This window comes from Lutra lutra, chromosome 2 (genome assembly GCF_902655055.1).
Source record: "Lutra lutra chromosome 2, mLutLut1.2, whole genome shotgun sequence".
In the NCBI taxonomy this organism is placed as follows: domain Eukaryota; kingdom Metazoa; phylum Chordata; class Mammalia; order Carnivora; family Mustelidae; genus Lutra; species Lutra lutra.
Window position 1 is genome coordinate 59,740,075 of NC_062279.1, and position 14,559 is coordinate 59,754,633.

General features: G+C 47.7%; 1 protein-coding gene and 1 long non-coding RNA gene across 3 annotated transcripts in view; both read right to left on the bottom strand.

Moving 5' to 3' along the window:
- Window positions 1-236: 236 nt before the first annotated feature.
- The window catches only part of DPYSL2 (dihydropyrimidinase like 2), a 122,956-nt gene continuing 108,633 nt past the window's right edge, over window positions 237-14,559 (bottom strand). For both annotated transcript variants that reach the window (XM_047717536.1, XM_047717537.1), the window contains exons 9-14: window positions 13,244-13,400; window positions 12,622-12,763; window positions 10,007-10,177; window positions 6,171-6,350; window positions 5,162-5,327; window positions 237-3,242 (exon numbers count right to left, since the gene is read on the bottom strand). In XM_047717536.1, the coding sequence (XP_047573492.1) occupies window positions 3,151-3,242; window positions 5,162-5,327; window positions 6,171-6,350; window positions 10,007-10,177; window positions 12,622-12,763; window positions 13,244-13,400 (908 nt within the window). In that variant the 3' untranslated portion in view covers window positions 237-3,150. The remainder of the gene's footprint in view (window positions 3,243-5,161; window positions 5,328-6,170; window positions 6,351-10,006; window positions 10,178-12,621; window positions 12,764-13,243; window positions 13,401-14,559) is intronic.
- LOC125092985 (uncharacterized) lies at window positions 10,889-12,612 on the bottom strand. Its single transcript, XR_007125125.1, has 3 exons — window positions 11,555-12,612; window positions 11,482-11,486; window positions 10,889-11,350 (listed from the first exon to the last, which is right to left on the bottom strand). It is a non-coding gene; the product is annotated as an uncharacterized LOC125092985 (long non-coding RNA).

Genomic DNA, 14,559 nt, shown 5'->3' on the forward strand with positions numbered 1-14,559 from the left:
TCTGTGACTGTCTGACACTCAGCTCTGCCATGTAGTGTTCCGTTTGGCCTTTGACCTCAGTGGCCTGGACACAAGCTCAGAACTGCCTGCAAGTTTATAACATGCAGTGAAAACTCTTGAACTGGGACTGTCAGCAAAGCCAGGCCAAAGACACCCGTGAATGCTTCGGGAAGGAAGGCTGCAGGCAGGCCGGACCCAGCACCGCCTCCTTGAACATCTCAACACAGACACACCCCTGAAACAACCACATTTTGCTTTATTAGGCGTTCCATGGTAATATAACACAGAGTTCTTAAGGAATAATAAACACGAGACTTTTTTTTTTTTACCATAATTATTTTGCCATTAAGACAGTGGTTAAAAAAAAAAAAAAAAAAGAAGGTACTCTCCTGGCTACACACATCATCAGCTTTAGCACTGAAAGTTCCTCCACTCATGAGTCACAATCACAATTCCAAGGGTTAGAAACCATCTATGATTAAATCCTACAATGTTTTTAGAGCATCAAGTCACTGTAGTTATTCAGTTCGGAGACACTGTCCATTTATTTTAGCATTTACATATGACATTCATTTAACAGACACACAAAGCAAGCCAACAGGTAAACATGCTTACACAGCCTGCAGAAATCTTCAGGTTTTAAATTGTTTAAAAAAAACAATCAAAATAACCAAAACCACCATGACCTGCTACAGGAAAAAAAAGGAAGACTCAGTGAATACTAAAAGAGCTGCAAGTGTTTCTTAGAATTGAAACAAAAAAAAATTTTTTTTCCAACTTGTTCAAATTTCCTCTAAGTGCAGGTGAGAAAAAAAAAGCAAATATATTAAGTTAACCAATTATTATTTAAAAGTGCAATTTACTTTTAAAATAACAAACAACAACAACAACCAAAAATAAACCCCAACCATAACCCCAAAGGCAAAACATGTGGAGAGACGAGTGTGATGTAAGTGACCTACTTCTCCGTATTATGCTTTACGAAAGCAGATTTGGTTCAGTAAAAGCCTGCAAACATTAACATTGCTTAAGAGAACCTGTAAACGCGTTTGGAAGGAAATGCAACAGGAATCGGCAAAGACAGGGCCCAACACGAAGGCAGCTAGCGGGAAATGTCATGGATACAAGGGCGGGGATGTGGACACAAGGTCACCTGCAGTCTCTATGGGGGCCACATGCTCGATTTGTAAGATCTTCTCCCCACAACAGCTCTGACGGGACCTATTACTCCTTCAACAGCTGTTCCCTGTCACAAAGTAAAATGGACTCTAAGTTGAATTTCCCAAGGATTTTCTGAGTTTATTAGGCCTCCTTATACAGTAGGTCCTGTTCATCTGTGGTCTTGCTTTTCGAGGCTTCAGTTCTTGGCAGTCAGCCAACGTCCACAAGCAAGTGCTCCTCCCTCTGACGTACTGTCAGGAGGTCAGCAGGAGCTGCCGCTCGTCACAGTGCCTACGTCATTCACGTCACTTCATCCCATCACATAGCCATCTTACCAGCTGACGTCATCCCAAGAAGGGTGAGTATGGAATAAGGTATTTTGAGAAAGAGAGACCACATCCACATCACTTTTATTACCATATATTGTTACAATTATTCTATTTTATTATTGTTGTTGTTAACTTCCTACAGTGCCTAATTTATAAATTAAAGTATATCACAAGTACATATGGGAAAAAAAACAATACATATCAAGTTTAGTACTATTTGCGATTTCAGGTATCCACTGGGGGTCTTGGAATGTATCTCGTGTAGAAGTACTGCATGACATCTCCCAAAATAATTGAACAAGAAAATATTTTTTGCCCCGAAGTGAGAAGCCCCGGCGTGCTCTGGAATCCCAAAAGATATTTTTAGCCAGGAAAGAGCAGGCCCCAGGGTCAGACTTGCACCAGCTCAACACTGAGCTGGTGGCTGGCTCCAGGATGACTGGTTCACTTGGGTCATGGCGCTCAATTTACAGATTTGACCGCATTTTTCTTTAGTTAGTTAGCATTGCACAGAGGAAAAAACTTATGTCCTATAGCCTCAGGCTTCTGCAACATCTCAGTACTGTTCGAGTTTCTATGCTGAGCCCACAGGTGAGTGTGGGTAGCTCAGCCCTTCCGCTGCACCTGGAAGCATCCCGAACTCAAACGCATATCCTGGTGGGGGTGGGTGGGTAGCACCAGTCGTGTGTGGACTAGGAAAGCATATTACTATGGCTGCAGTGACAAAGCTCAAACCCTTCTAGGCAGGTTCTTACGACCACGCTAAGACAGGAGACCTGGTCATCTGAGAAGACACAGGGGAGTGGGGAAAAAACATGGGTCTCGGAGACAAGGGCTGAAGGAAACACAAAGAAAGGGACAGACGTGAAAACAGTCATGAATGAAAAAGCTAGCGAGAGAGAGAGAGAGCAGAAAAGATGTTAAGAAAGGAGAAGAGAATCCTCGAGAAATGTAATCTGCAGCAAAATCTAGGCCAAAAGAAAACCTGCCTTTATCAACAATTGACGCAGAAGATGATGGAATGCAATGCGGACATTTTGGAGCCTCTCAGGAGGGACACGAGTCTGCCAACCACCCTGAAGCAGCTCAATGGTTACATAATTGCATCATTAGGATGTCCAGTTCAAACCCCTTGTACTAATATTGAATTAGGCGTCCCAATTTAGTATGTAAAAAGAAAAAAAAAATAAACAAAAACCTACTCTCCCCCCTCCCCCACCCACCCTCTCCCCAGACCCATGAAAAAAACTTTTCAAAATTTAAAAAGAAAAAGGCAGCTCTGGGCAATTCACTTTATCTTCCCCCCACCCCACCCCCCTCCCCCCATGAAAAGGAAGATGGTAACAAGTACAACAGAGGTTAGAGATGAAAAACGCCCTCGTTGTGATTTGCTTTGTTTCGCATGTCTGAGTGTTGGATGCAGTTCCGTGTATGGGGCTGGTGGGTAGACTTGGGTGTGATATTCCTTAGGTGTAGAGGGAAGTGGGTGAGCAAAATCAGTGACTCCGGGTGAGGGATGGAGTGCAGGGCCCAAGAGGGAGCCCCGTGAACTGGCTGCCCCACAGTAACTATCACAGGCTCTTAAAAAAAAAAGGAAGGAAGTCTCAGAATGTCCTCAGGTGTCCCATCCCCCATCCCCAAGTAGGCTGCGGGCCGGCCTCTAGCCCAGGCTGGTGATGTTGGCACGGCCACCAGGGGGAGCCACAATGCGCTGGGTGGTGCGGCGGGGAATGTTGTCATCGATCTGAGCACCTGGAGAGGAGACAGGGATGGGGGTCAAAAAGGGTCACATGAGGCGGGGGGGGCAGTTACAGGAGTTCCCCCTCTAAACCAAAACAGCACAGCCCAGGAGAAAAAGGGCCAGGCCCAGTGTCTGTCCCTCTCCCAAAACCTCACTGCAAGTTTAAACTGCAAAAAAGGGACCTGCCTAAGGTAGCCAAAGAAATCACCAACCCTGTAAAGCAGTCCTTGCGAATGCTGGTTGGGTCCCTCACTTGAAAGAGTCAAAGTGTATATAAAATAACACCAGCTGGAGACTGACTGAGACTGCAGCCTGCCCGTGTCCTTGTTAGTCAGACTGCATGGCTTCTCTGAAGGCTTCTACAGCCTTCTCTCCAGCATTCTGTTCCCCCAACTCTGTACCTCTGCTGTGTAACCAGGAATAAGAGTAAGGATGCTTCCCTAGATTGGAATGGTCCGGTCAGATAAAAGAGCACAGACATGATTATGCCCATTTCACTCTCTGACAAAACTAGCGCTTGTTCTTCTGAAAATTTTTTGAAAATTCGTAGATGGCTCAGTCGGTTGAGTCTCTAACTCTTGGTTTCGGCTCAGGTCATGATCATAGGGTCCTGAGATCAAGCCCCACGGGCTCTGCACTGGATGTGGTGCCTGTTAAGATTCTCTTTCTCGGGGCACCTGGGTGGCTCAGTGGGTTAAAGTCTCTGCCTTAGGCTCAAGTCATGATCCTGGGGTCTTGGGATCGAGCCCTGCATCAGGCTCTCTGCTCAGCGGGGAGCCTGCTTCCCTTCCTGTCTCTCTGCCTGCCTCTCTGCCTACTTGTGATCTCTGTCAAATAAATAAATAAAATATTTAAAAAAAAAAAAAAGATTATCTTTCTCCCTCTCCCTCTGTCCCTCCCCCCTCTAAAAAATAAAAAACCGAAATAATAAAATTTTTGAAAATTGGTAACCCACAGATGGAATTATACATGGTAATTTTCTGAAACCCAGCATATTTGACAAGGGAAAAAAAAAAAAAAACCTATCAGATTAACTGTTTCTTTAATGTCCCATAGAGGGTGGGATACTTATCTGTGGCTTAGGGAGCTTGAAAAGAAGGCTTTTAGCCATAGACCAAATGGAGGAGCACAAGTTTCAAGTAAGGAAGCCTGACAATCTGGACGGCTCACCTTTGCTGACATCACACAAATAACAACTATCAAATGGCTCTGCTGTGAGCACTTTACATGGATGGTCACTTGTTTAACCCTTCTGACAGCCCTACAAGGTAGCCACTACTCTTCTACCCATTCTATAGATGAGGGGACTGAGGCATAGCTGTGTCTGGCTACAGAGTCAAACTATTCAAGCTCCAGACCCCACAAGCTGAGCTACCATGATGTGCTGCATACATGGGGGCAAAGAGAGTTCTGAAATACCACAACACCCTCTTTTAGGATGGTCACGAGACTTTGGAGAAATGTCCTCTTACTACATCAAGTTCTATATATACAGAGTATACACATCATGACGTTGTATGTGATGTAAATTCATGTTAAGATTCCGAAATGACCCAACTGGTCATTTTGTAGGAATTACATATCTGGGATATTAGTATTTCTCATGAGCATCATTCCTTCCCAGTTCCCCCCTTTAACGAAAGCACGCCTTGGGGCACCTGGATGGCTCAGTCGGTTAAACATCTGCCTTCAGCTCAGGTCATGATCCCAGGGTCTTGAGATCGAGATCCACAAGGGGCTCCCTGCTCAGTGGGAAGCCTACTTCTACCTCCCCCTCTGCCATTCACTCCACTTGTGCTCTCTGGCTCTCTCTGTCAAATAAATAAATAAAATCTTTGGAGGAACAAAACAAAACAAAACAAAAAACGAGCCTTGCTGGTTCAGTGAGAAAGATCCCATGGAACCGGGCCCAACCAAACCATAACCGTACCAGACAAACTGAATCCAGACTGGTGCAGGTTCCGGACAGGTGGGGCCTGCTGCTTGGCAGGAGATGTCTTAGCCGAGGAGGCCGGAGTGACAGTCTTGGGTGTCACAGACACCTCACACACAGGTCCGTCGTACAGGCCACGAGGAACCCCTCTCAGCTCTGCCAGCTGCAAAACACAAAAGCCCCTTGACTCAGGCCACATTCACAGAGGACATCTCCCAGGCAACTCTCTGAAGGGGGAAGGAACGGCAGTTAGGACAGGCCTGTGAGATGTGGGGATGGAGGGCTCCCCTTATGGACACATACAGTGGGGACAGATGTCAATGAGGAGCCAGCCCCCACCACTCCAGGCTGAAGTTCCCCCAAGATGGACCATGGGTAGTTGGTTACTCTACAAAAACTAACGTCTCTTACATTGTCCCCCCCAGGCACTTTAACTTACACCCAAGTTCAAAACTCCACACATGTTGTGAAGAGATTTGAGCTCACATTCAAGATCAGGCGCTCAAACTTCTTTTCAATCTCACTTTCTCTGTAATTCCCTCACAGCTCTGTCCATTCTCTGCCTCACAGTCCTCAAGTACCAGTGCCTTACCACGCCCTGAATACACTGTACATCTTCCCTGTTCATGACATTCTAACTTCCTTGTCTCCCTTCTTTGACTTCTCAAACTCCTACCTAATCCTCAAAACCCAACTCGAAATGCCCTCTCCCCGTGACACTTTTCCCTAGGACTCCACAGCAGTGGCTACCTCCTCTGAACCACTATACATCCCAGCACACACCAGTCTTACTTCATTCTGGCTGGCTATGGACATACCTGACTCGTCTACTGGTATTCTGAGCTCCAGAAATAAAAAGATCATGTATCCCTTATTCGTGAGCCACCTCTCCTCCATACTCCTCCACCTCCTCCTCTCAATATTCTAACTCAAAGTGCTTAGTCGGCATGTACAGAATTGAACATAACCCACAAGAAAAACACTTTTTAAGATCAAAGGTACTCACTCTGCTCCTCGCCTTGATACGCTTGTAAACAAAATCAGGGAAGGGCTTCCGGGGAATGTAACGCCCAGAGCCTTCAGTGACATGCAGGGTGCCATCCTCCAGGACGATCTTCCCCTGGCTGATGACCACCAGTGGAGAGCCACGGCACTCCATGCCCTCGAAGATGTTGTACTCGAGAGACTAGGAAGAGAGAGCATGAAAACTTTAGCATACACCCTCCCCAAGATCTCACAGACAAAAGAAAGGCCCTGTCCCGAATGCCCACCCCAGCAGGCACTTAATCTTTCTGTCTTCATTTTCCTGTCTAGAATTATCTTTCCCTGCCTCTCAAAACTCTGGGGGGAAAACAGCTGAACAGAAAAACTGTGTGGAAAAGCATGAGGGTTTGTAAAGATCTCCTCTGACCAAGTTCTAAATTTTGAAATGGGGCCATCCATGAGCAGGTTTTCCCACTGGCTTTCCTGGTTTTCAATCTGTTAGCAACAAGGTTCAACGGCAGTCCCTGAGTGAAAAGCCTGTGGGAACTCGAGCCAATGCCTTCAATGAAATGTTGACGTCTAGTTAACTTCCAGAACCATGAAGCTATCCTCCTAGCCTCAGGCTTTGCAGGGTGACATATCTGGGCTTCCTCTTGGAAGACAGGCGGGATCTTTGCATGCATGTGAGTCTGCTGTTGCAGAAGAAGGCAACAGAAAAGAGGAGGCCCCAGTCCCAACCCCCAGCTTCAATTCACCCTGTGCTCTTTTCCCAGGTTCCACAATGCCCTACGCTTCTTCCTGCCTGCCCTGCTCCTGCGCACGAATTACTGTGGCTGGAGAATTCACAGGGAAGCTCTCACCAGAGAAAGCAGCATGGCTTTCTGGGGAAAGTCAGACAGGTTATCAGCATTCAGGGGTCAGTCGATGAAGAGAGAGCTGCGATGGGACAGTGCAGTTCGGGAGAACATTTCTGCCTGGCACAGTGGCTAGAAGGATGGGGAAGCCCTGGGCTGGCTTCACAGCTCACATTCAGTGTCGGAATGCCGTGTTATTGGTTAAAGACAGCAGGGAAAGGCTGTCGGCACTGCTCGAGACCCCAGAGAATCATCTGGAAGTTACCTAAGAAGTGAGGCAGAGACACATCTGCAGGAAGGAAGGGGTGGAGGAGTGGCTCCATACACGCACTCTGGGACCAGAGTGTGTGTCCTCAAGTCTGGACTGTTTTTCATCCATTTGAAGACACTCATGCCTGGAATCAGTGCGTGTCTCACAGCAACAGAATGAGCTCTGCTGGCGGGCTCTAGCTTGGCTTTTCCCACCGGCCTAGGGGGTGACCATGCTGAGGCCATTTCACATCAATTGCTCAGCCTAACATTTCTGTGGACTGCTGTGGCAGTAGGAATTCACACCACCAACATGTGGGAGGACTGGCTTGCAGCTCAGCCTCTCAGGAGACATTCTGCCTGCTCGGTACAAAATGCCGATGTTTCGAGGCACACAGGATTCTCTGCGCCCCCCCCCACCCCCGCAGGACAGAATCGCCTCTCAGTTGTCCTATGTGAAGCACAGGCGAGCCCTAAAGGAGTCTCATAGTAGACTCAAAGTGGTGCGTCTTCTTTCATGGTGGCATACAAACTCAGAGAATAGCTTCAAATCAAGGCATCTCAGATTTGGTGAAATCCAGGAGTTGTGTGTGGAACTCTGAGTAGGTCACTTGAATCCTGCCTCAGAACTACAGGTTCTCCATCTGCCTCTCCCCCAAGGCCTACGTGAATATAACAACAGGAAAGCAACATACACAGGTAGATCACACTGTCAGAGTCCTGTCATCTCTGACCTCGGACAGGGTGTGTGTCACCCTGAGGCCATCAAACCCCATCTTTTACTCCGCACCTGTGTCTACACTCCAACAAGCTCTTCTTACACCCTAATGGAGGACTGGCGACCACCCTGGATGTGGGGCCATCCGCCCTGGGTTCGTATCCCGGGTCTGCCATACCCCGGCTGTGTGACTTTGGACAAGTCCCTCACAGCTCCTCGTCTCCCTAGGATAAAGCCCGCCCCACAGGACTGATGCCAAGATTCAAGGAAATAAAAGGAACAGAAGCATCCAGCACGGTACTTGGCACAGACCAGGCATTTAGGAAATGTCCAGTCATCCACGGTCTAGTTTTTTTTCTACTGTCCTTTCACAATAGGACTGCGAGCTCTTTAATGACAGAGCCATTGCAACATGCCTAGGCTGACTTTAATTGCCTGTAAACGACAGATCACAAATGACTAAAAGTATTTTGAGCCATCCCCCATTTTGTAAAAGATGGGAAGAATCAGCCCCATGAATCTACGTCACTTTAAACTAACAAACTAACAAGCCCAATGGTTGGGTCACAGCTCAGGGAATACAGAACCGACTCTCCCCTCCGCCAAACTGCAAGGCAGTGAAGCTGCGTTGCTCACCAGGTATAGACAATTTTAACCTACATCCAACCCTGGGGCTCCCTAAAATGACTCATCTGGCTGGATGCCTGAAAAGCCCAGGAAGACGCTTCTAGCAACGGGCTCAGTAATAGTTAGCTAAATGCTCCAAATTAAAGCTAATTAGCCCAGTAGTATGAAACACCGTATTACGCTGGGAAACCCTCTCATTTGTATTTTCCCGGATGATTAATGCTGCACAAATGTGTTTAGTGTGGACTCTCTGAATCAATCAGGTGAGGACAGATCAGAGGCACTTCTCTTACATGGGGCTGTCTGGAAGTAGAGGCAGGGCAGTGCTATCAGTCGGGAAAATTTGGGAGTGACGCGTGAATGGCAGACTCTTGTCTCCTCAAATCCTCTCTTCCTCACAGTCTCTCTCCTGCCACGGTAAGGGCTCCACATGCACACCCCTCAGCTAGGTCACCCACAGCTTAAATAATGAGCCCCGTTCACCCATCCCCTCTACAGAAGGGACTGCCAGGGAGGGAAAGCATTGTCTCCATCTAAGCCTGCCCAAGAGGCTGCATGTGTGGTCTGCTAGGGAAGACCCCTGGACAATTGGGGGTTCTAGTTCTGGTTCTACCACAAAATAGCCATATAACAGCAGACTGGTCACATAAGCTCTCAAAGCTTCCGTTTCCTATCTTCCCACCAAACAACTATGGTGTTGTTGCCATCTCTTTACTGAGAAGGCCCCAGGAAGAATAAATGGGACAATGTTGTTAATGCATATGAACAGGTATGTTCACTGGGCAGGACCCTAGGAGCTCTCCCCGCCAAGGCCATTCTAGATCCCCAAAAGGTTGTGATCTAAGTTACACATAGGTGTAGCTATAAGACTATACTGGGAAGCTAAGCCAGCCAACGGGGAGGGAGGGAAAAAGTCAATTCAAAGTTCATTCCTTTAAGACCACAAGAGCATCTGTTATTGAGGGGTTTGGTCTAGAACACGGACATGAGAATGCAGTGGCTTAAAAAAATAGAAGTGCCCAATGGGCATCTGAATATTTGCTGTGGGTCCACTGTGGCAGGCACTGCCATGAACGGTGCTGCCCTCCACCATTAAAATGGGGCAGTGCCTGACTTCTAGAAGCTTCTGACATCTTGGCATGACTTTGGAGGCTCTGAAGGTCTACAGACAGAGAGCTCTACCTATAAAGAACTCCAAAATGCTGAGAAGAGGAACAGTCTTACTGTCCTGACCAAAGATAAGAAGATAGCTTTTTTTTTTTCCCCTCAGCAAATTATAAGTTATAATATACCCTGGGAAAAAGTTCATTCCTATCACAGCAAGCTCTTTCTGGGGACTCTCCCTCCCTCAGTCCCTTTCTGGGACTCTAATTTGTTCGCGATTGGGTCCATGCAGTTAACAGGACTTACGCTGTTGTGGGTCTTGGCAGAGATGGTTTTGACACTGTCGGGGTCCCAGATGACCAGGTCAGCATCAGATCCCACAGCAATGCGGCCTTTCCGAGGGTAAAGGTTGAAGACTTTGGCTGCATTGGTGCTGGTCACGGCCACAAACTGGTTCTCGTCCATCTTCCCAGTGACCTGAAGAATACGACACACACATACACCCCAAAAGCAAGTTAAAAGGCTGAGGGGTGGAACACTCCTTAGCAAAAGCAGGAACACGCATTAGATCCACAAAACAATTTGGATGGATGTTAAGGCCATTGTTCAGAGTGAAAGAGTAAAAGAACCAATCTCAAAAGGCCATATACCATACAGCTTTATTTCTAGCCCACTCTCAAAATAACAAGTTACAGAGATGGAGGACAGCAAGGGACGAGGTGGGGATTCTTCCAGGGACTGGGGGTCAGTGCGACTAGCACAGGGCAGCAAAAGGTGGGGATCTTCGTGGCGATGGATGAAATCTGGGTCCTGACTCTGGAGGTGGTTACATGACCCTATGTATGGCAAAATGACACAGAACCAAATGCGAACATTGCAACACTGTCACTCTGTGGGCTTGGGTATGGTGCCATAATCATGCATCAGTGAGACCAGATGAAGGATACATAGGACCCCTCTGTCTTGTCTTTGTTAACTTCCTCTGAATCTATAATATTTCAAAGTAAAAAGTTAAGAAAAAAAAAAAAATGAAGGGACACCTGGGTGGCTCAGTTGGTTAAGCAGCTGCCTTCGGCTCAGGTCATGATCCCAGCATCCTGGGATCGAGTCCCGCATAGGGGTCCTTGCTCAGCAGGGAGCCTGCTTCTCCCTCTGCCTCTGCCTGCCATTCTGTCTGCCTGTGCTCGCTCTCTCTCCCTCTCTCTCTGACAAATAAATAAAATCTTTAAAAAAAAAAAAAAATGAAGCACGGGCTCTTCAGGAAACATTGCTTGGCTGGAAAGACTGGTCTTTTCACAACCATGGTGCAGCCCTCGGCTTCCAGTCTGGCCCAGTCAGAGGTCCTAGGCCAGTGTCTGGCTGTCCATGGCATCCCATCGGGGCCAGCCCCGGTCTCTTCACAGCCTTCCCTGCAGCTCTTCGTCTCTACCGCTTGTCTTCCTCTTCCCTTCAGATAGAAACTCTGAGGAAATGACTGTTTCTGAGTTAAGGAGCCCGCTCTGAAGCTCGTAGAAAAATGAGCAAAGGAAACGAGCAGGTATCAAGAGAGAGAAAGACAAATGCCAAATTAAGGACACAAAAAAGAAACTCACTGTAATCAGTAACTGAAGAATTAAGTGTAAAACAAATTTGCCAGCCAGATCAGTAAGACTTATGTTTTGGGGCGCCTGGGTGGCTCAGTGGGTTAAAGCCTCTGCCTTCGGCTCAGGTCATGATCCCAGGGTCCTGGGATCGAGCCCCGCATCGGGCTCTCTGCTCAGCAGGGAGCCTGCTCCCCCCACCTTCTCTCTGCCTACTTGTGATCTCTGTCTGTCAAATAAATAAATAAAATCTTAAAAAAAAAAAAAGACTTACGTTTTGCTGGTGATAATACCAATTTGGGCCTGGTGGCAGAAGTCGGCATAAACAGCCTCAAAAATATATTACCCTCTGACCCACGAATACCACTTCTAGAAATCTCACCTACAAGCATCATTAAAGATCTGTCCAAGGATGTGTATACAATATGTTCATCCCAGTTAAAAAAAAAAATCAGAAAACAATATCAACATTCAAAGAATGACAAATGAATTATAGACCAGCATTAAGATAGAATCTACTGCTACCAAAGACCAAGTTCTTCAGGAACATTTAAGGAAGTGGTGATATTTTCATGATACCCTGTTTTCATAAAACACGCCACAAAAGAGTATAGATGATGCCAGTGTTACTTACCCACTCACGCACATACATATCACACACGCACGTGTGCTCTTACACCGGCAAAACCCGGAAGGACATTTGTCAAAAATGTTCATTGCAATTATCTGAAAGATGTGTGATGAGGGATTTTTTATTCCCTTCCCTACTCTTTTTGGAATAAGGATATATTATTTCCATAATCTAAAGAAATCGTTAAGAACCAGAAAAACCTGTTGTGTTAATACGTTTTAAAACACTGCAAATCAGAGCCCAAAGGACCCCCGAAAGGTTTGTGGACATTCAAAACAAGCCTGCCAGAAGCCTGCAGTAGGCAGAAAGGCTAACTCCAGAGAGCCCGAAGGGACAGTTTTAAGGAAACGGAGTCCATTTCCCAGAGTGGAAGATTGCCTGACACCGGTCACCAGGTTGCTAAAAAAGTGTTTTCCTGAGTGATCAAAAAAGTCCTTATTTTAAAGCGTCTCTGTGTTGGTTTTTTTTTTTCCCCCCAGTCTCCATTGACCCAGAGGACAATGATAATAAATACATATGTAATATTTAGGAGGAAATGACCTCTAAGGAGCTGTCTGGGATTCCCAAACTGGAAAAATACTGTCACACAAGTACCAGCTTCTAGAATTCTCTCCACTGCCATTTCAAGGCCTCCGTGAGACCTACGACCGTGAGACGAGGAGGCAGGGTCAAGCTGACATCAGTCCATGAGCGAGGCCCCTGTTCCTTACCACAGCCTTATCCCAGATGACAGACATCCGCTCCTCGGTGCCATTGGTGCCTTCAGGGATCAGGGTAAAGTTGTCCTTCCCTACAGCCTTCTGGGCAGTGTTGAATGTACAGTGGGCACTGCCAGTGACCTGCAGATCTCCGCTGGAAGGAAAACACACAGCCAGCTTTTAACTGATCTTTGACGTCCAGTCACCCTTGGACAGATATTTTTTTAATTGGCCAAACCACCGGAGGTTTCTGAACTAGCCTATCCTCCCGCCTCAGGAGACAGGACATTGAGGAGGAAGCAACCCGGTCCTGGAGCTTCATTATAACACTGCTGTGTATCTAAATCCCTTCCGTGAGGTATCTAATCTCTGGGTGCTGCAGGACCACACTGGAAGCCTTCTGATACCTCTCCTCGCTGGTTGACTTTCAAGATGGCACAGGTTTTATCTGGATTTTCCCCGAAGAACAACGTCAGTGCGATAATGCCCCGTTCCCGCTCTACAATCTGAATTTTGAGAACAAAGGTGTCTCTGTGTGCGAGTCTGCTTCTGCCCACCAGGCTGTACCCTGATGGGTCAGCCAGTCTGGGGAGAGGCTGGGAATGGGGAGCGTGACCGGGTCACCAAGACTCACCAGGACAGCAAGGAGTTCAGAAAGTCCGGAGTGGTCGGGTCAGGGCTCAGGGGCGGGGAGGTAACAAAAGCAGCGGCCTTGGCCCAGTTCTTGCTCCAGTAGTGGGAGCCATCGGTCCCCAAGCTAGCGGTGATGGGCTCACCATACACCACAGTTCCTGACAAACAGAAAGACAAGGCTGAGTGCTCACGATACAGTGCGAGAAGGAAACCCCCCCGGTGGGAATCACTGCTGGCCTGGCTGCGGTCTGCGGGCTCTTGCCATCCCCTCCAAGGAGGCACCAGTGCCCTCTCGCAGGTGAGGACACTGATGGCCAGACAGCCCCACCAGCCAAAGTCACCACCCAAAGTGTGCTCCCCAAGACTCCTCCTTTGGGCCCCACTCTTCTACCTCTAAAACTGCTGATTCCCATGCCTACTAACAACCTCCTGCACCCAGTCCCAAATGCCAACCAAGCACCCAGTCCCAAATGCCATCCAGACTTTCTCATTGGGGCCATCCACGGGACCATCCCTCCACCTCAAACTGAACCTCGCAGCTCACAAAACACTTCTCGGCTCTCCCAACACTGCCCCACTGCCTCCCTTTGCACTGCCCCCCTTTGCACTGCCCATTCTGGCTCTGGGGCTGAGCGAGGAAGTTAGACCTGAGACCAGTGGGCTGAAACACTTGGGAACCTGTCTACAGCCCTGTGGGTGGGTCCAAGAAACAAAGTGGATCCCTGAATCACTACATGAGGGCCACTGTCCCTGAGAGCCAGCAGAGGCACAGCCGACTTGGCAAGACTGAGAAATGAGGGACCCTGCACAGTTACACTGCTGAAATGTTAGTGTTTCCAGAAGCTTGGTCTAACTTAATACGTCATCTGAGAACATCAAATCGTGTCCTCCTCTCTGTTCCAGTGCAAGCCAGAAAATCGGGAATCCCAAAGCCACTGAATGCCAGTGCTTCGACACCTTAAATACATCCTTCCGTGGTCACCCCACATTCCTTCCCTTCCAGCAGGCCTTCTTCCTTGCTCCCTGGCTCATTCTGATGCAGCCTCCCAATCACAGCTCAGATTTGCTTTTGCTTTCTCCAAGTTCTTCCACACCCCCCTGCTCATTCCCTGTGACACTTTCAGAGCGATCTTCCCACACCATTCTCTTGCATAAACTCCTCCTAAGCAGCCCTCCTGCCTTCAAGATTGAAACAAACTTTCCAAGGAAGCACCTAATGCCCTTCCTTATCCAGCTTCGTATCAAAGTTCACCCATTCCTCAGCACCGTCCACAACCCACCCGGGTCTTCACCTCTAATAATCCAATCATCACCCAA